The sequence below is a fragment of the Callorhinus ursinus genome, unplaced genomic scaffold, assembly GCF_003265705.2.
Source record: "Callorhinus ursinus isolate GAN/ISIS: 27379988/994484 unplaced genomic scaffold, GSC_fseal_2.0 scaffold72, whole genome shotgun sequence".
In the NCBI taxonomy this organism is placed as follows: Eukaryota; Metazoa; Chordata; class Mammalia; order Carnivora; family Otariidae; genus Callorhinus; species Callorhinus ursinus.
In genome coordinates this window covers 696,193-716,519 of record NW_027397134.1, presented here as the reverse complement: position 1 = coordinate 716,519, position 20,327 = coordinate 696,193, and the positions used below count along the sequence as shown (strand labels likewise).

Sequence of the window (20,327 nt, the reverse complement as noted above, 5' to 3'; positions counted from 1 at the left end):
GGATGTATCTCGTGGTTGCTGTGTTAGGTGCTCAGTAAATACTGCTGAATGAATGAGCCACACCAGTGGGGACCTGGAAGATCTCAAAGCGAAATCTGCCTTCGCAGAAGCCTCAGGGCGTCCGGGTGGAGTTGGGCGGGGGAGGGGGGGGTCACTAGAGATTCTGATCTGGATAGAGATTGTTTTGCATCTGCCTGCTGACACCTTCTGGGTAATCTTAGACCTCTCTACAAGCATCTCTCTGGAGCTCAGTGTCCTCACCTTGGGGGTAAGAATACCAACCACCAGACAGGTGACAGAATTCGACTAGACAGCATACATGAAGCTCTGAGCTCGGTGCCAAGTGTGGAGAATGGACAGCATTCCTCCAACCCCTTAACTGACAGGGACAATATTCTTCATCTCCATCAACAGCCCTGTGCTCATCGATCAGCCCTCACGACACTCCGCGGCCGATAACAAAGCTGATACATCTCTCACCCAATCATTGTCACAGAAATCCTGGCGTAAGACAGGAAGGGGTGACCGCCCCCCCTCCGTCATGGTGTGAGCACTCCACCTGGGGCTATTCGAGGTTTGCTCAGAGTCGCCACTGGTGAAGCACAGATAGCCGGACTTGAACTTGGAGCTGAATGAAGCCAAAGCCCAGGACCTCCAACCTCGTGGTTCTATCCGGATGTCTCCATCTCTCCTCTCGATGCCCAGTCCAGTCCATCACCAAGTGCTGTGGGTGTATACTCCCAGAGTCCGGCCACCTCCTCTCTCACCTCCCGGACCACCTTCCTCACCACCACCTGCAGGAACTTTCCAGAACATGAATCTGACCATACCTCCTGCTGCCTAGAATCCTTCATGGCTTCTCAGAGCTCTAGGTTGAAACAAATGTTTTTTCGTGTGTGGCCCACAAGTGGGCCTTCGGCAGTCTGAGCCCAGACAACATCTCCGACTTTGCTGTCCCGCACTGCGTCTCCTCTCCTCCGGCACATCTGCCTGCACGCCTCTCCCCCAGGCCCCCTGGCTCCCGGAGGAATTTGGTCTGCCTGACGCACCATCAAGCGCCAGGGTCTGTCATCTTGGGGTCAAACACAGACAGGCTCATCTGTTAGCTTGTCCACGCTCTTCCCACGTCCTCCCCCGACAAGCATGTGAGCCCCGTCCGGCTGGCTCCCCACTGCATAGCATGGTGCCTGGCACACAGTAGCCAGTCAATACATTTGTTGACTACACTGATCATCGACTGATAAATGACTGATTGATGATTAGTAAATAACTGATTAATTGATTAAATTGATAAATTTCATTTGCTGATAAATGAATGAAAGCACACACAGGCATATGCACAGACATCTGTGCACTCAGACCCCCCCCCCCACCCCGCCTCTTGCAGGCCTTGTCAGAGCTTTCTCTGCAGCAGACAAGGTCAGATTCCAACTCCCAGGCTGGACTCAGCACTCCTCTCCCTTCGTCCTTCAGCCTGACTCCCTTACCTTCGGCCCCAGCACCTTTCTTCTCAAAGGCCGCACAGAGACGCTCGAGCACCACGCTGTCACTGGAACCCTCCACCCGGACCTCCTCGTCCAAGAGCCAGAAAAGGCCCCTGGCGTCCTCCGCACCTCCAATGGCTGGTAAGCGGACCTGGCAGAAAATCCAGGAGCACTGTGGAGTCCTGATCCCCGACCGAAGCCAGTCCCGGGCTTCTCTTCCCACCTCTGGGAGTCAGGGCATCTGAGTCCCCGGCATCATGACTCAGACATGCCAGCCCGAAGCCATGCTCCCAACGCACCCCCAGACTCCCAGTGTGGAAACCCCAGAACTGTTACAACCCCTCAGTTTCAGGAGGTCTGAATCCAGCCTCTGTCCTCACATCCTGTGTGACCTTGGGTAACTTACTGCACCACTAGGAGCCTCATTTCCTTTTATGTAAAATGGAGACTGACAATACCTTCCTCAGGTAGTGGGGAATTAACAAGGGAAAGCATTCTGTAAATTACACATTCGAGCTACACACCCCAGGCTGTGTGTATTTGTGCACAGCCTAACATCAAAGGAGTAATTCCATCCGCATCACTTCTTAGAAGTCTATGTTTTTTTAAACTAAGACCTTAAGGTGGGAGGGGAGAGTGCCCAAAGAATGTTCTACAGGAGAAAGTGAACTTGGTTCAATAGCGCAGGCACAGAATTTGAAATCTAGCCACAAGCTCCAGGAACCATCTAGGTAACTCTGAAGTTTTGTTTCTGGCAACCAGAGAGGCCTGGAGAAGCTAAGTGGCTCGTCCAAGGGCCCACAGGGAGATGGCATCACCCAAAATGGCACCAAGTGTTTACGGAAGAAATGTGTGTGATGCCTGGGGTGGCCAGCTGTCCCTTGGTGACTGGGACTCAGGGACTTCCCAGGACATGAGGATTTCAGCGCTGAAGGCAGCAAAGCCCCTTGGCAACCCGGAACAGCTGGGCACCCTAACTGGGAAATATTGGCCCACCCCCCTCAGAGGCCCAGAGAAGACAAGGGGCACATACAGGGTCACATGGAGAGACACAGGGCAGAACGGGGACCGGATTCCAGATATGCTGAGGCTTCACCTTGCCTTTCTTTATGAGGTTGACACTGACAGCCAGCCCATCCTCAGAAGGTAGCTATTCCCAGCCACTGCCCAGGCCTCCAGGGGACCCCGTGGCCCCTCCATCCTCCCATTGCCCGGGTCGCCCCTTCCAGCTGCCTCCTCTGGGTCAGGAAGCATGGCAGGGAGGGGCGGCCAGCCCAGGAGGTGCCAAGGAGAAACATAAACAGGCAATGACCGGCAGGGCTCACGGACAAGGCAGCTTCGCAGCAACAGGTGCAGGCCTCTAGGAGCCAAGAGAGGGCTCGGAAGAGAAGGCCAAGGGTGGCCGACAGGAGACAAAGAATGAGAAAAGTGGCAGCCCTGGGGCATCCCGTGGCAGGAGAAACACGTGACCTGTGGGCCAAGCACCATGCCCGGTGCTCTGGGCACCAGAACTCATAAACATTCACAACCCTTCCAGGGCACGCTATCGTTCCCACCTTAGAGACGGAAACAAAACAGACCCAGAGAGGCGAAGGGATGTGCTCAAAGTCACTGACATTAGACCTGAAGCTGGCAAGTCAAGCGAAATGGTTCAGGGCCGTCCTGAGAGACAGCCGAGCCGAGGTGCAGGTCTGGGGCCGGCCCAGCGGATTCTTGGGATGGGGAGAGTAAAGACTCAGGCACCCCCCACACGAAAGCCCACAAGTGCATGGGTCCTCTCATCGTTCCCCGTTCTCCACCCCCAGTGGCCCCTATTCTCCCAATCTCTGCAGACATAGCATCTGCGTCTGAACGCCTGACCTTCCCAGGCAAGATACCACCGGGCACTGGCCCCGAGCCCCCTCAGCTCACACGGGCTGACAGGTGGGGTGCCTGCTAAGCCAGTCTCGGACGTCAGGCAGAGAGGGGGTTGTCAACCTGAGGGGGGTTGGAGATTCGCTGCCCAGGCCACACCCTTGAACCAGGCTGGGAGCCGATCACCAGCTTCAGGGTCTTTAACAATCCCTGGGTGATTCCAAGGGCAGACAGCACTGACAACTTGCAGCTGAAGACATCTGGGATGTCAAAGCAAAGCCTCGTGGTGTCTGAGTGCCTGGGTTTCCTGGGCTCCGCATTACCTGGGAAGGGTTCTGGTCCACCACAGCCACTGTGGTCCCCGGGGAAGGCTCCGGGAGGTCAAAGGGCACGGGAATACCTTCCTGGAAAGTCACAGAAGTTCCAGATTAGTTCCTTCCAGGAGCTGAACAGGGTAGAAAACTTCCGGAGGAGAAAAGGGGGGTGAGGACTTTCACCTCCCCTTAACCTTCTTTTTTATTATCATTTTTAAAATATTCTTTTAAGTAAGCTCTACCCCCAATGTGAGGCTCGAACTCACGACCCCGAGATCAAGAGTGGCACGCTCCATCGACTGAGCCAGCCAGGCGCCCCATATTATTTTTTTAATTGTGGTAAAATACCCACAGCATAAAAATCTACCTTTTTTTGCATCATGCAGATAGTGGCATTAAGTTCATTCACATGCTGTGCACCTGTCACCACTCCCCTACTTCCAGAACTTGTCCGTCTTGCAACACTGAAACTCCGTCCCCATTACACACGGACTCCCCGTTCCCCTCCTCCTCCAGCCCCTGGCAACCACCGTTCCCCTTTCTGTCTCTATGAATTTGACTGCTCTTAAGTGTCTCATGTGAGTGGAGTCATATAGGGTTCATCCTTTTGTGACTGGCTATCGTACTCCTTACAATGTCCTCGAGGTTCATCCACGGTGCGGATGGGTCAGAATTTCCTTCCTCTTTATGGCTGAATAATAGCCTGTTGTGTGGACAGATCACATCTGTTTACACTCGCATCCCCCCACTGGACGCTGGGGTCGCTTCTACCCTTTGGCTATTGTGAGTAATGCTGCCGTGAGCCTGGGTGTACAGATATTTCTTCAAGACCCGGCTTTCAACTCTTTCGGGGAGATACCTAGAGGTAAGATTGCTGGATCATAGGGTAATTCTATTTTTCTTTTTTCAGACAAACACCATACTGTTTTTCATACTGGCTGCACTGTTTTATAGTCCCACCGGCAAGGCACACGGGTTCCAATTTCTCCACTTCCCCGCCAATGCTTGCTGTTTTCTGGGGTTTGTTATTTTTGTTTTGTTTTTATCATCACCATTCTACAGGGTATGAAGTGGTATCTCAATGTTTTGATTTGCATTTCCCTAAATTTCCAGTGTTTATTGGCCATTTGTCTATCTTTCTCGGAAAAAACATCTATATTCAAATCCTTTGCCTTTTTCCCAATCAGGCTGTTTGTTAGTCTGTTTGTATCATCACCCCTCAGCCTTTGGATGAGAAGAAAGGGTACAGACCAACATTCCAGTAACATCCTGACATCGCTCGCCCTGCAGGCTCATCAGCAATCATGGTGAGAGCTTTGTCAGGAGCTGACCATTCAGTCCCAACTTTGCTCGTATTTAATGAGTAACTAATGAGTGCTGGGCTGAGCACTGGGTGCTGGAGGCAGCAAGCATGAGCCATGGTTAATGACATTCGCCATCCAAAAGTCATCAGAAATGTCCACGCAAGGCTATGCATGGAGATGTCCGTCACAGTGCTGTTTATAAGAGCGTAATCGTGGAAATCACCCAGATGCGCAAAGGAGGGTTGAGACAGCATCGGCCATAACCCGTGAAATGAACAGTTACTAAAAGTTGCCAGTGGAATGAGAACACGGGAATAGCATGATGCTGTGAGGAAAACAGTAGACGACAAAATCGTGTGTAGGAAAGGATTGGAAATCTGCAGAGAGGACAATAAATGGACAGGTAAGTGGTATAAGGTACAGACAGCAGTAACAGTGCTAGCCTGTGGGCTGTGGAGCTAAAGGAGGTTGTGTTTTCTGCTTATGGATGTTTCTATGTACTTTCCAGTTTTTTTTTTTTTAAGATTTTATTTATTTACTTGACAGAGAGAGACACAGCGAGAGAGGGAACACAAGCAGGGGGAGTGGGAGAGGGAGAAGCAGGCTTCCCGCTGAGCAGGGAGCCCGATGCGGGACTCGATCCCAGGACCCTGGGACCATGACCTGAGCCGAAGGCAGACGCTTAATGACTGAGCCACCCAGGCGCCCCTACTTTCCAGTTTTTTACTAGAGACCATGTATTGCTTTGAACATCAGAAATAAGCAAAAGAGGGGCACCTGGGTGGTGAAGTTGGTTAAGCGCCTGACTCTTAGTTTCAGTTCAGGTCATGATCTCAGGGCCGTGAGACCGAGCCCCATGTCAGGCTCTGCGCTGGGTTTGGAGCCTGCTTAAGATTCTCTCTCTCCTTCTGCCCCTCTCCCACCTCTCTTTCTCTCCCTTTCTAAAAACAACAGCAAAAACAACCAAAAAGAAAACATTCTCTCCCCTTCTGTTTATTCTCACCCTTGCGATTTCTCCCATCAAAAAGTGGAACCTATTTCCCCACCCCTTGAGTCAGGGCTCAGCCCTGGACTTGTCAGACCCACTGAATACAGAAGGGACATCGCCAGCTCCAAGTCTGACTCAAGGGGCCGCACACACTCCTGCTCGTCTCTTGGAGCCCTGCCCAGCACCAGGAGAACAGCCTGGGCTACTGTGCTAGAGGATAGGACAGTCTTGGCGCACAGGTGAGTCATCCCAGCCAAGGCCTTCCCAGATCCCCTCATGGCCAGCTGACCCCCAGACACAGGTGAGAGCCAGCCGGCACCATCAGAACCACCTACCTGCCCTGAATCTGCCCACAGACACAAGAGCTCGCTCAGCCAAGCCCAGAGAACTGCCCAGACAACCCAATGTAAGAAATAACAAAAGGTAACATCTAAAGCCACTATGTTTTGGGGTACTTCAATATCTAGCATTATTGTGGCAATTGATAGATGATACAGGAATATTGCTATTTCTATTTTACATGTGACAGAATCAGGGATCAGAGAGGGTGAGTGACTTTCCTGAGGCCACACAGCCAATAAGTGATACAGTTAAAGTCGGACCCCAGGACTCATCATCAATGTCACTTGTTTGAGATTTATCCACGTTGATGCTTTCATGTTTCTTGCTGTGCAAGCTCTAACCAAAAAAAAAAAAAAAAAAAAAAAAAAAACAAAAAACCATAATTTCAATACCCATTATCTTCTTGATAAACAAGATGGCCATTTCCAACATCTTGTTATTGGCACTTGCTGGAGTCAAAGTGGCCCCCTTCAGAGAGAAAGAAGGGAGTCGGTAAGGTGTGGCCGTCCTGGGTGCTGGCAGCGTTCCCCTTTTCCCCCAGGTGGGGGGCAGGTGCGTGAGTATGTTCATTTGGATCAATTCATTGGGCTGTACGCTACTGGTGTGTGCATTTTCTGGGCAAGTGTAATATTTCCATTTAAGCTTTTTTTAAAACAAGAAGAGAAGGCTGGAATGTGTCTACACGTGTTTCCTGGTTCCTGCTCCCAGTGTCTGGAAGGTAGCTCCTAGGAGAGAAGTGCCTCTAGGGCTTTGTTAGGTATTGCCACCCTAGGATCCAAAGGCTGGGCAAACCCTTCCATCCAGAATTTCCACCCACCCCCAGAGCATGAAGGGCTTTCCACGGGGAAGATGGGAGCCACGTGGGAGGAGGGGCATTCAGCTGGGGCAAAGTGGGAGAGGAGGCACAGGTCACCCCAATGAGGAGACGGCTGGGGGAGGAAGGCCTGGGGAGCCCCAAGTTCCCCAGGAGAACTATCGGGAGACTGCTTGGAGACAGGGGAGCAGCAGAGAGCTGGGGAGCCTGGAGTTAGGGTTTCGTTCAGTGGCGGGCCAAACGGGATGAAATCAAGGGTGGCTGAAGGACCGGACCATCCCCCCTGCCCCAGCCCCCCGCCGGCCAGCCTCCGGCCCTCCACGGAGCCCAAGCCTACCTGCCGGTACCGCTCCAGGGTGGACACGAAAGTCCGCTGGTAGAAAAGCAGCTGCAGGCGCTCATGAGCATAATTGTGGCCCAGCTCCTCAAAGGTGGCAGCCCGGTCCTTGCACTGGTGCCGCGGGTTCTGGAAGCCCGGAGAGTCCACCACCGTGATGGAGGCCATGGAGAGGTGGTGGGAAGAGAAGGACCTGGGGAGAGATGGGGGAGACCTCAAGACCACGTGGAATCTCTGATCCCAGCTGGCCCAAGCCTCCCACCCCACCATCGCAGATACAGTGAAACTGAGGCTGCGCACTGGGTGGGTGTGGGGATCCAGCAGACCTGGCGCCAAAATGAGGCTCACCAATTACGGGCTGTGTGGCCTGGGGCAAGTTACTCAACCTCTCTGAGCTAAGATTTCCCCAACTGTTAAATGAGGATTCTTTCAAGCCCTCACCGCCTTGCATCATTTTGATGAATCTGTCGTGGTGGACAGAGAAGGGATTATTGGCATCAACGTGCAGGAGTTGAGAGCTGTTGGAGACGATCCCACGAGGGCTCCGACCTTCCCTCTGCAACAGAGGGGCTGTGTGTCTTGGGAGAGCTACCCAACCTCTCTGGGCCTCAGCCGGGAAAGGGTCAAGGATGGCCACAACCCAGAAGGTTGTCAGGAAGGCTGGAGGTGATGAGACATCTGGACTCTGAGGGCCAGTTTGGCGGTGGGGTTCGTACTCAGTAAAGGTGGCCTGATATTATGATTCTTATCACGATTGGCCCTGTGCTCTGCAGGGTGCTTATTTCAACCTTAGCTCTTCTGCACGACCTGCCAAGGTTTTCCTTCTGTATCACGGGGCCAAGAAGATCAGCCACCACACATGCATGCGTGAAAACTGTCAGTTAATGCTCAGAAAGCCAGGTGTCTACGAGAGGCTTGTAGGTGCTAGGAGAGTGGGTTCGGCATCAGCGAGATGCAGTTTAAAGGATGCGATGAAGCAGCCGCCCTCCGTGGGCGGAGGCAGCTTCTTTCGCCAGTGGTTCATTTTCCACCCCTGGTACACCTTCCTCTAAGCACGCATGACCCCCTTGGTTTCTAGACACTGTGTCTGTGGCCTCAGATGGTAATTGCTCCAGCGGCGGGAGAGCAAGTAGATTCCGTGTCCCAGGGTCATCGGAGAGCCCCAGCTGCCCTGTCGCTCCGCACCAGCCTCAGCCCGGCTAACAGGATGCCGGAAGCCTCGTGATGCCCCCCGCCTTCAGGGAAGAGGGTGGGAAGCCCTTACGGTGATAGACATCCAGCTCCCCGCTGCTGCAGCCTGGTAGGTGCATTTCAGAGACACGTCCTGGCTCCCTCGAGAACCACACCCTGCCTGCACCCTACCCTTAGCAGAAAATTTTAAAAAGAAATGGACCAGAACGGTGTGGGGGGTTATTCAGACAAACGTGAAGGTGTGAGGTGGGAGCCCAGCACTGGGGCTGCCTTCCAGCCCCACCTTTCTGCGCCTCCGTTAGCTCAGCTGTAAAATGGGCTGATGTGCAGAGTCACTGATGCAAGACCAGTGAAACCATGAGCGCCGGCCGTTGTTTTACTTTAGCGGGGGCCCCCAAATTGTTCGCTTTTATTGTCGGTGGTTTATGATCGCTATTAGGAAGAATTGTTTGTATACATTACCTCTTTTAATCTCTCGCCATGGCCCTGGGGGACAGAGCTATTTTACAGGTGCAGATGGGGAGGTCAGAGAGCTGAACTGATTTGCCTTGGGCTGCCAGAGGGGGAATTTAAACCCAGCACTACTACCCAGCTCAAAATCTCATTCTTCCCCAGCCCCCCCAAAACCCCACTGTGCTAAAGTGCCCAGTGCTTGGGCTCATTTGTGTATCTGTCGAAGAGTCGTTACCTATTGATGAGTGAGACAATAACTGCAAAGAGCTCTTGGTACAGGCCCGAGGCCATCCCCTCCACACACTCTGCGCCCGTCATCTTGAGCCCTGGAGAGGGAGAGAGGGAAGGGTGGATATCCGTGGTCAGGACCTTGCCTGGGGCCAAGGACAACACTCCCCAGGCATCGCTGCTGGCCTCAGAGAAACCCCCTCCCTCCATACATCCCTCCACTGCTGAAATTACGTACCCACACTCTTAGAACCAAGTTCAAGCGTCTTATCAGGACTGACCAGGTTCTGTGTCACCTGGCCCTACCTCCTCTCCAACGAGCGCTCCTGCTCATTCCTCAGGGATCAATCCAATGTCACCTCTTCAGGGGAGCCTGCCCTGATTACCACCCCCATTAAGCCAATTCCCAGTCCTACCTTGCTCCTTTTTCTTTAGTTAGTTTTTGACGAAGGTATGACTGACACACCAAAAGCCGTACCTACCTATTTAATGTATACATCCTGATGAGCTTGAAGATAAGTGTAGGTCACCGTAACAATGCCCTAAGCCTGTCAACTCTTGAGAGTTTCCGCCCTCCTTCTTTGTGCCTAAGTGCGTGATTAGAACACCTCACATAAGATCTACCCTCTAAAAAGAATTTTCAGTGCACAATACAGTATGGTAACCAGCAGCTCTATACCGCGCAGCGGACATACTCATCCGCTGGTTGTCTTACTCATCTACTTATTCATCGGCGTTCCAGGGTTTATTCGTCTTGCACAAAAGAAACTACGTACCCTTCCATCATTCTCTCCCATTTTTCCCCTCCCCTCAGCCCTGGGCAACACCGCTCTACCCTCTGCTTCTACGAGTGTGACTATTTTAGATCCCACATATAAATGGGGACATGAAGTAGATCATTCAGTGGTAAAAAAGAAAATCCAGCCATTCCCTACCACGTGGATGAACACAGAGGACGTTAGGCTACATGAAACAGGCCAGACACAGAAGGACAAAGTCTCCCTGCCTTTACAGCACTGAGCTCAGTATATTTTTACTTGTGCAGTTTAGCTGTTAACAACAGCCCTCCTGCCCCCGCCCGGCGCCAGGCTGGGAGCAACCCGAGGATGGGGACCATGTTGGCTCCCAAACCCCCAGTGCCTGACACATAGTAGGCACTCAGATAATGTTTGTTCTTCCCCCTTTCTGGAGGGAAATTTGGCAGTTCTGTGTCAGAAGCTATAAAATGGTTGGACTTAATAATGCTTGGACTTAATAATTTCACTCTTGGGCTTTTATCCTAATGAAATATTCAGAGAAACAAAGATTTCTGGGTACATATGTTCTCCTGATTGTTGATTAAATTGGATGAAAATCGCCTTTTTTTTTTTAAACAACCTGAATATCCAACAATAGCAAGTGGGTTAGGTAATCTGTAATCCGTACAAAGGAGTGCTTAAAGCCGGGCATAGACGCATATTGAATGAGAGGGGGAAAGCGCCTACCTGTCACGTTAGGAGGAATAAAAATGCTTCGCAAACGAGTAATATAGTGATGGTCTCAATTTTGTTTAAACACACACACGCGGCCCGTTAAAATAGCCAGCCTTGATGAGGGTGCACGGAACAAAGCAGAGTGAGAATTTGGGAGGGGCGGGTCAGATCGGAAATCCTGATCCTCAGGTGCTGATTCCATCCACAGAATCAGAAACATGATTTTCACATCTGCAGTGGGGCTGGAGACACAGTCCTGCTTGTACATTCCAGGGAGCCCCCTGCAGCCCCATAGCACTTCCCCTCCCTCTGGTAGCTCCACCCCCAACCTGGGCGGTTGCTAGGCAACCCACAGCCTCTCAGCATCTCTCCTAAGCCTGCTGGTCCCCTGTCTGCTTCTCAACTACCCTTGATACCTTGGCCTGAGACGTAACTAGTGTTAATATCTGAATGTGAGTGCACGTATGCTCATGTACCTGTGCACGTCTGTGTGCTTCCTGCAGTGTGTGCCTGTGTGTGGTGTGTATACGTGCCTGTGTGGTGTGTGTAGGTTCCTGCGTGGCCTCCCTTCTCCCACCCATTCCCCAGGCTTCCCCCTAGCTAAGCCATTTGAAGAATAAGTCAAATCATGGCATTCCCTGCCTATGTCTTTGCGTGGTTTCTCAGGGGTCTGAGCATAAAAACTCTAGTTTGCAGAGTCCTACATGAGCAGACCCCCCTCCCCCACTCATCTACTAGCCTCATCTGCTAGCTTCCCAGCCCCTCTAGCCATCCAGCCTGATTTCTGTACCTCAAACTGGAAGGCCAGCCTTCCTTGGACAAGATAAGGGTTCAACAGACGTTAACAGCCAATGGAAAAGTGTTGGCCCCTTGGCACTGCTCACAGTGTCCCCTCTCCATAGCACAGGGTGCCTCCCAGGTTTCGGCAGAACTTTCCGGACCCTGGACAATGCCAGTTGGCCACAAGCCCTGTGCAGGTAGGAACTAAGTCCACTTCTGCCCACAAGGGCCTCCCTTGCACCTAGAAGGTCTGCATATAAGCAGGTCCTGGTAAGTAGGTGAAGGCGTGTTGGAGCGTCCAATGGCCTGGCCCCGGGGGGAACCCAGCCCACCCAGAGAAGCAGCAGTGCAGCACCTGAGCTGGTCTCCTCTTCCTCAACGCCCCGTTGGCTCAGCCCAGATGTCACTTGCTCGATGATCTGTCGCAAGTGGTGCTTGAAGGTGGCCGTGTTCAGCTCCTCGTATTCACAGCCCAGGGCCTCAGCTGCGTGGTTTGCCCACTCAAACCGCATGAACTGCTTCCGGCCCACTGCAAGAGGGACACAGCAGAAGTATGGTGGTGAAGTCCTGGGAATGGAGTGGGTGGGCTCCCAAGAGGACCTCCCGGGGGTCTCATCACTGCCTACGCTCTGGACTGCCCCCCCCCACCCCCAGCAGGGAGCTGCAACACCCAACCTGGGCAGGGGTCAGGTTTCCCAAGAGACATGCTTATCTTACTTCCTCGTAATTTGCATTATTCACTTTTTCAGAACAATTAAAATGATCACGTGGATCCTCTAAATGTGGAATTGTGGAACTGATAGTAAAAGTGTAATCTGTCCACTCAGGTATCCACCTACCTATCCATCCACCCATTCACTACCCCCTGCTGCCCACCTATCTAACCATCCAACTACCGACCCAGCCACTCACCCAGCCATCTCGCCACCCACCCATTTATTCAAGACACACTTGTTGAGCCCCTACTATGTGACAGGAACTGCGCCACTGGGAAATCACCGATGAGCAAGACAGACAAGGTGCCTGTCCTCATGGAGCTTACAATCTACTGAGGTTAGAGTAAGACAATAAACATGTAAACAAATGGATGAATAAGATAAATTCAGGTGATAATATTATCAAGTTTTTCCCCTTAAGGAGAAAATAAAAAACAAGAGATGAGGTCACGGGAAACTGAGAGCATCCCTGTGCATCCATGGTTGTCAGAGAGGGCTCTCTCTGAGGATGTGATATCTGAACTGGGTTATGAAAAATGAGAAGGAGGTGGCTACCTAAAGAACCAAGGAAGAGCTTTAGAAAACTGTATTAGAGGGGCGCCTGGGTGGCTCAGTCGTTAAGCGTCTGCCTTCGGCTCAGGTCATGGTCCCAGGGTCCTGGGATCGAGCCCCGCATCGGGCTCCCTGCTCGGCGGGAAGCCTGCTTCTCCCTCTCCCACTCCCCCTGCTTGTGTTCCTGCTCTCGCTGTGTCTCTCTCTGTCAAATAAATAAATAAAATCTTAAAAAAAAAAAAAGAAAACTGTATTAGAGTATGATGCCAACTGTGTAAATCATTCTAAAGTGTTGTAAAATAAAATAGTAAGGGGCGCCTGGGTGGCTCAGTCGGTTGAACGTCCAACTCTTGATCTCTGCTCAGGTCATGATCTCAGGGTTGTGAGATCGAGCCCCAAATCAGGCTCTGTGCTGAGTGTGGAGTCTGCTTAAGATTCTCTCTCTCTCCCTCTGCCCCCCCCACTCTCTCTCTCTTAATTAAGTAAAAAAATAGTAAAAAGGAAATATATTCAAATATTAACAGTCCTAGCTGGGTAAGGGGATTTTGTATTTTCTAAATTTTCTATAGGGGTTGTCTTAATTTTGTAATCCAAATAAAAAATTAATGGCTGATTAAAACAAATAACGGTGCTATCCTTAAAGAATTTCCTCCCATTGTTTATCTTCCCATAACTGTGTTTCCTTCTTTGAAATAAAAATCACAACTGCCAACAGATTTCTCAGTCCATCAGAAAGAAGTCATAAAGGTCCAGTTCTTCAAGAAGATATCTTGAAGAAGCAGCCTGGTTTAAGGCAAAATTGGACATTTGGACAAAGACTTCATGTGGGACTCGCTACTCAAGGGAAAGGAGCTCTGGCCCCAGGGTTACTGAGGGGCCACAAATAGCCATGCTTATTGACATCCTCCTCAGTGCCAGCTACTCAGCACTGATCTCACAAGAGAGGTTTCCCATTTTACAGATGATAACACTGAGTCTCGGGGAGGTAACACAGTGAATAAGAAGTCCTGCCATTTGCAAAAATTATGAAGAAGGTGATGATGGTGGTGATGAAAGCAGTCACCACTCACTGACCCTATTTTATTCAACATGTCACCTTTGTGCAGCTCATAGCTTCTGGAGTCAGAAAGCCTGCATCTGAGTCCCAGGTGTGACAGGTGAAAAAATCAGTACATGCATGGTAGCTGTGATTACTTCTTATCATCTTCATCATCATCGTCATCATGAAATCTTCACAAAGGTCCTAGAAAGCAGCCTTGTATTCCCATTTTACAGATGAGAAAACTGACTTAAGAGACATCACCAGAAATCAGATGGACACTAAGTACTAGAACTACTATTTCACCAAAATCAACCCGTCAAATACCATTTTTAGGACATTTGCCATATCTCTGTGACCCTCGATCAGACTTTCTTTAAAATGGACTTATCTTTTTCACTTAAGTAAATACGTTGTGAAAGGGAATGTTATAGCATTATCTTAAATCAGAACCCAACTGTTCGCCGGAGCCATTGAGAGAATGTGATCACCCATTGACCTTCAGGCTGGCCCCAGGACAACAGGTGACTCCTCACCCCCTCCCGTGTGAAACAGACATTCTGCCCACCTTCGCCCAGCGGGAGCCATCCAGGAAGATGTTGTTAAGACCATCTGGACTGACTATGTGACTCTCTGTAAACTTTTAAGACTGTGGGTGGGTGCGGAAAATGTACAGGGCTGGCCAGTGGAGGCAAGGCTCGTATGTAAGTTTCCTTGCTTATTACACCTGGGGCTTACCAATCTGGAGTGGTCTGCCTTTCTTTGACCTCCCCTTTCCCTCCGAGAGGTGGGGCCAGTTTGCAAACCAACACCATTATCATTTGTCACAAACAGAAAGGAGAAATAATACAATATGAGCACAAAAGTATCTTTAGATTCTAATTAGATACAGTTACCTGGGAGCAGGAGGTCTGCGTTTTTTGTTGTTGTTTTGTTTTGTTTTAAGATTTTATTTATTTATTTGACAGAGAGAGAGACAGAGAGAGGGAACACAAGCAGGGGGAGTGGGAGAGGGAGAAGCAGGTTTCCCACGGAGCAGGGAGCCCGATGTAGGGCTCAATCCCAGGACCCTGGGATCATGACCTGAGCCGAAGGCAGACGCTTAACGACTGAGCCACGCAGGCGCCCCATGTCTGCCCTCTCTTTGTCAAAATGCAAGATTAGAGAGTATTAGAGATTTTAAAGACGGCTAGCCCTGAATGAGACTTCTTTCTTCCTGTGTTGGGGGTTAGAAGGGAATTAAATAAGAGATAATGTTCTAGATGGGTGATGTCCTGTAGCTCTCCTGACCTGTCAACCTTCTTCCGCCACTCTCCAAAATATTCCTCCCACCCTCCACCTACAGTGAGCTTCTGTACCTCACTGAGCTGGGGAGAAATCAGGAAGGGAATTGGCAATGGCTCTTTCTGAAAAGAGGAGCAGTGAACGGCCTCAACCTGACTCTAAGTCCTGCCTGACAAGGGGGATATTTCCCAGTGCGCTCACTGAGCAGCATCTTGCTGGGGAAATCCAGGGAGCACACAGGGAGCTCTGCCAAGAAAATGCACTTTTTGCTTCCAGTTCCCTGAAGGCTGGCTGGTGCACAAGATCCAACCCCATGGGTTCCTTTATTTTTGTACAGACATGGGTGGAAGCCAAAGCCTCTTCAATGGGGCCTGAGAAAGGTGGCCCCTGAGGCAGGGACAGGAACATGGACACTGGACCAGACAGAATCTGAGTCCCTTTCCTGCTTGCCACCATTCCCAGCTCCAGTCTTTGGGCAAGCTGCACTGCCTTTCTGAGCCTCAGTTTCGTCATCTGTAAAACAGAATCATAAAACCCCAAGCACTTCTTCATACGGCTGAAGGGATGGGGTGATGTGTTTACACTTACATGGAAGATGCCCAACAGACTGCCTGGCCCCAAGAAGGCTTTCAATAACTTTCTAGTCCCTTCTCTACCTGTGAAACCCAGGAGGGCACCACTCACCCAACAGGGATTGCTTTGTTCTGACGGCCACAGGGACTCCTCCTGCAGAGCTTTCTATACGTGGTTTCGAGAGAGGATCTGAGGGATGGATGATGAATCGGTGTGCTCCAGATGTGGGCCACGCCCCAGGGATTCTGAGCCAACTCCACGGAAAGGTGGACACGTGTTGGGTCAGCACCTCCCACCGACCTATTCCAAAGCCAAGGACAAAGCTGTCCTCGGAATGCCACCGGGGTTGGAGATTTCTGTCCAAGAGATGCTCATGTACTTGATCGCTCCCTCTCCGGAGAAGCCATCACTTGATGAACAAGGACAGCCATCAAGCATCGGCACATGCCATGTGCCAGGCACTGTGCTGGGTGCTTCCTCTGCCTCTTCTCCTTTGCTCTCATCAAAAGTCTCTGAGATAATTCAAAGGTGGGGAACGGACCCTGCAAGGCCTAGCTTCTGGTCCAAGGCAGTACAGGGAGTAGTGACCGAGCGGGATTCCGAGGCTTGTGTGCAGATCTCAGACCATGCAGTAGCCGCCTGCTGATCTGCTCCAACACAGTCTGTATGCTCACTGCTCTATCCGGATCAGAGCCGGAGCCAGGAAGTGCTCAATAAACATTTGTCAAGTGGGTGATTAAATGATGAAAGGAATCAAGAAAGGAATGCACGTTTCTCGATTGTGGCCAGCCCTGCCTACTTTCCCTCCCTGCTTCTCAAAAGACTGGGGAGAGAGAATCTTTGTTCTCCTCTCCCCATGGCACCTGCCATCTGAAACTTAGAGACGGCCTTTTCTAACCAGAAAGATCAAATACAAGACGAAACAAAAGTGAGAGAGGCGGAGAGACAGAAATGGAAACAGAGAGACAGGATGGAGCCGGCTCGGAGGGCGCTCTTTGTGGGGTGGGTTTGTGGATTTCCCCCTGCCTCTAGCCCCCACCAAAGGGGATCACACACTCAATCCAAGTGCTTTCCCACCACCCACCAGGAGGCGAGGAGCCTGTGCCCACAATGATGCCAAAGCTAAATGCAGAGATCAGTTCAGGCTGGTGCATTTGGCTGCCAGCCATTCTGCTAGTCACTGGTGGGAACCAGGACCCCGTGGCAGGTAGAAGCACAGTCTGGCTTCCGCACACATTATGTAGGGATCCTCTCCCTATTCTGCAAGCACTGCACAGGACATGGGATGGGCAGTAGGAAACGCTCCCAGGCAGCCCACCTGTCACCCCTCCTCTGTCTCAGGCACCCAGGAAAAAGAAATCAGAATGCAAATGTTTGACAGTATTACGAAGGCGAACTTAGTATCACAACATCAGCCAGCAGCACGTACTCTACACCCACCCCATGCCGGGTGCTGGGCTGAGCGCTAAACCTTGCTGCCTCATTTAATCCTCCCTCCGGCCCTGTGAGGTCAATAGTAACATCACCCCTTGAATTATGAGAAAACTGAACCTCAGGGTGACCTTCCAAGGCCATGAAGCTGGTAAGGGGCAGAGGCAGGATTTGAATTCAGGTCTGCTGACTCCAGCGCTCAATATCTTAAGCATGATGCTGTGCAGAGGGGTCTTTTCTCATAATGAGTATCAATCTCAAGTCAGTAAGGCGAAAACTCCAATACCCTTAAAATCCCCCTTGAGAATCTCAAATTGCCTGTAGCATACAGTACTGTAGCTTATCTTCACAAGTCCAGCACAACAAGCTTTCCCTCCGGCAGAACAAGGAAATGGGCGGCTTGCCTTTGGGGGCCATGACTTACAAAAAGATACACACCTATAACTACTCCAGCCTCGCATTTGCTTTGCACGCATCACTGGATTTACATAAATACAACGCATGTATGATAGGAACCACCCACCCTTGAATCTGTTCTCTATTAAAAAAAATTATTTGCAAATGCCAAGTCTGTTCTTATTCTTAGTGACAAATGGTCCATGCCTCTCGCCATGGCCTGGACAATACACACCCGAGTGCATCTACACTGAGGGAGGGGACGGTTGTGTGACCTTGGCTGATCTCTCAGCTGCCTTGCAAGGTCTGCAGGCTGGGTGTTGTTAAGCCTGATTTTATAGTAGAAGCTACTGAGACACAGAAAGGGGTATTGGCCTGCCCTAAGTCACACAGCACGGAAGTGGCTGACCTGAGCCTCGGGTTCTGACCTGAGTCCAGGTTCCTGACTCCCAGGTCAGTGGCATGGGTTAGGGGCGGTTCTGGTACTGCCACATATCCCACTTTAGATCTAACTGGAGCATACACATGAGCTATATGTAGGTCAAGTCAAAAAGGAAACAGGGACAGACTTCAGATGCCAACATGGGGGTTGTGGGGGGGGGGCAGCCACAGAGCTGTGACAGATCCGCCATATCCCCGGGGCTTACTGCACTCCCTTCTGATGAGGGTGTTCTCTCTTAATGGCACTTGCTCATGCAAGGGGAGGTTGGAAGGGCCATGGAATTAAAATCCTCAGCCCTCAACCAATGACTGCAGGTGACACCCTTTGAGTGGGATGACTCTGGGTGCGAGCTCTATGCTGCCCCCCAGAGGTCTCTGGCGGGATTGAGCCCCAGTTGCCCACAGTGGAGACTGGCTTGGTAACACACCCTTGGCAGCAGCCTGCCTTCCCCACTTCCTGCCAGTACTTCCTGGGATCACCTCCCACGGGAACCATCTTGGCCTTGAACTCTTGAGTCAGCAGCTGGACCCATGTCAGGTGTTAAGACTCAGAGAGGGCTTGAGAGGCTGATCACACTTAACCAAGTTTGGTTTGAATTTCCCTTCAATTATTGAGGCCAAAGGAAGGTTCTCTGAAAGGGACCCAAGGCTTGATAGGCTGTTATTTCTTTGTGTCTGTCTGTTCCTCTGAAGCCATTTGCACATCCGGGGTGAGGCCTGGCTTCAGCCAGTGTGCCATCAAGGGCAGGGCTGAGTCAGAAACTGTCCATGTGGCAGAGTGGTACAGAACAAGGCAGAGCGGCCACACAGCTGGGGCTCAGTTCCCCAAAGGGGCTCCTCATAGCCGTCATTCCATAGAATGTTCCTCAGTGCCAGTGGGAAGAGAAGAATCCTGTATCATATCAAGTTGGTCATTGCTTGGTGAAATAAGTTTCTTAACTGCGGGACTTCTCAGAGCCTTTAAAGTACATCTGATGAATCTCCAAGAAGGGGACATTCTGTTCAGACTAATTTGGCCTCAGAATGCTTTCAGGAGCATCTTGCAGGTCTAATGTCCCCATGAGACACTAGTTTAGGAAACACTGGTTTGTAGGAAGAGCCCTCAATTAACCAGGTGACCCTGGACAAATTGCCTTACTTGAGTCACTTACCCAGGGTCACTCCGCTGGTAAGAGGCAGGCTGGGATTTGAGTAGAGAGGATGCACAAAGGAGCAAATGAGAGACGGGAGAAAGGAAGGAGGAAAGGGATGTACTGGGACCAGTTTCCGAGATGCTCAAATCCACCTGCAAAGGCAGGTTTTTCCCTTTATGTTCATTACCAAAAAAAAAAAAAAAAAAAAAAAAAAAAAACCGAGAGAGAGAGAAAAAATAATAACACGACTGCTTTCCCACGTGCATCATGAGTTCAATTGCTATCAATTACTGCGGCCTCCTGCATTTATTAATAACCAAGTTATTTCTCCTTTCAACAACTTCCAACAATAGCCGTGCTGTTGCTGAATTACTGAGCATTATGTGACTTATTTATAACGCTGGTGCATCTGGGTCACATTTCCTCACACAGAGGTGTCCTATTCGAATGTCTGCAAAGAAGGAGGCCACCTACAGGGAAGAGATAAGCCTAAAAGTCTACAGACGCTAGAAGAAAAAGCAGTAGCGCTCGGCAGACAGACTGCCTGGGTTCAAATCCCACCTCTCCCGCCTAAAACCCCGTGATGTCGGGGAGGTCCTGCCGCCTCCTAGAGCCTCCACGTCCTCTTCTGTAAAATGGGACTCTACCCCCATGAACTTCTTGGGAAGCTTCAGTGAGGTTACACTTGCAGGTCGCTTAGCAAGGGGTCTGTTCAAGAGCTGTCTGCTCCTATAGTGACAATCACGCTCTGAGATTTCTGCCCTTAAAAGGGGACAAATGGGTCAGCAAGAGAAATTCCGGGAGCCAACACAATGCACGTAGCTGCGGCTCCCTGCCCGGGGTGCCCAGCAAAGTCCTAATGTTGGGACCATGGAAAATGCAACCCTCTTACAACCTGGAACTTCAAAGCCCTTCCTGCTTCTTTTTTTTTTTTTTTAAGATTTTTATTTATTTATTTGAGAGAGCGAGAGAGAGTGCATGGGAGCATGAGCAGGGGGAGGGGCAGAGGGAGAAGCAGACTCTCCACTGAGCAGGGATCCTGGGGTTTGATCCCAGGATCCTGAGATCATGACCTGAGCCAAAGGCGGACGCTTAACCCACTGAGCCACCCAGGCGTCCCTGCCCTTCCTGCTTCTTATGGCTGTTCCTGCATGTCCCCACCGCCCCCCTGCCCTCCCCACCGCCCCCCTGCCCTCCCCAC

At 51.0% G+C, this 20,327-nt stretch overlaps 1 protein-coding gene across 3 annotated transcripts in view; it reads right to left on the bottom strand.

Moving 5' to 3' along the window:
• The window catches only part of MYO18B (myosin XVIIIB), a 264,944-nt gene that overhangs the window by 186,291 nt on the left and 58,326 nt on the right, over positions 1-20,327 (bottom strand). For all 3 annotated transcript variants that reach the window (XM_073886782.1, XM_073886784.1, XM_073886783.1), the window contains exons 13-17: positions 11,917-12,090; positions 9,317-9,407; positions 7,438-7,630; positions 3,662-3,742; positions 1,488-1,635 (exon numbers count right to left, since the gene is read on the bottom strand). In XM_073886782.1, coding sequence (XP_073742883.1) covers positions 1,488-1,635; positions 3,662-3,742; positions 7,438-7,630; positions 9,317-9,407; positions 11,917-12,090 — 687 coding nt within the window. The remainder of the gene's footprint in view (positions 1-1,487; positions 1,636-3,661; positions 3,743-7,437; positions 7,631-9,316; positions 9,408-11,916; positions 12,091-20,327) is intronic.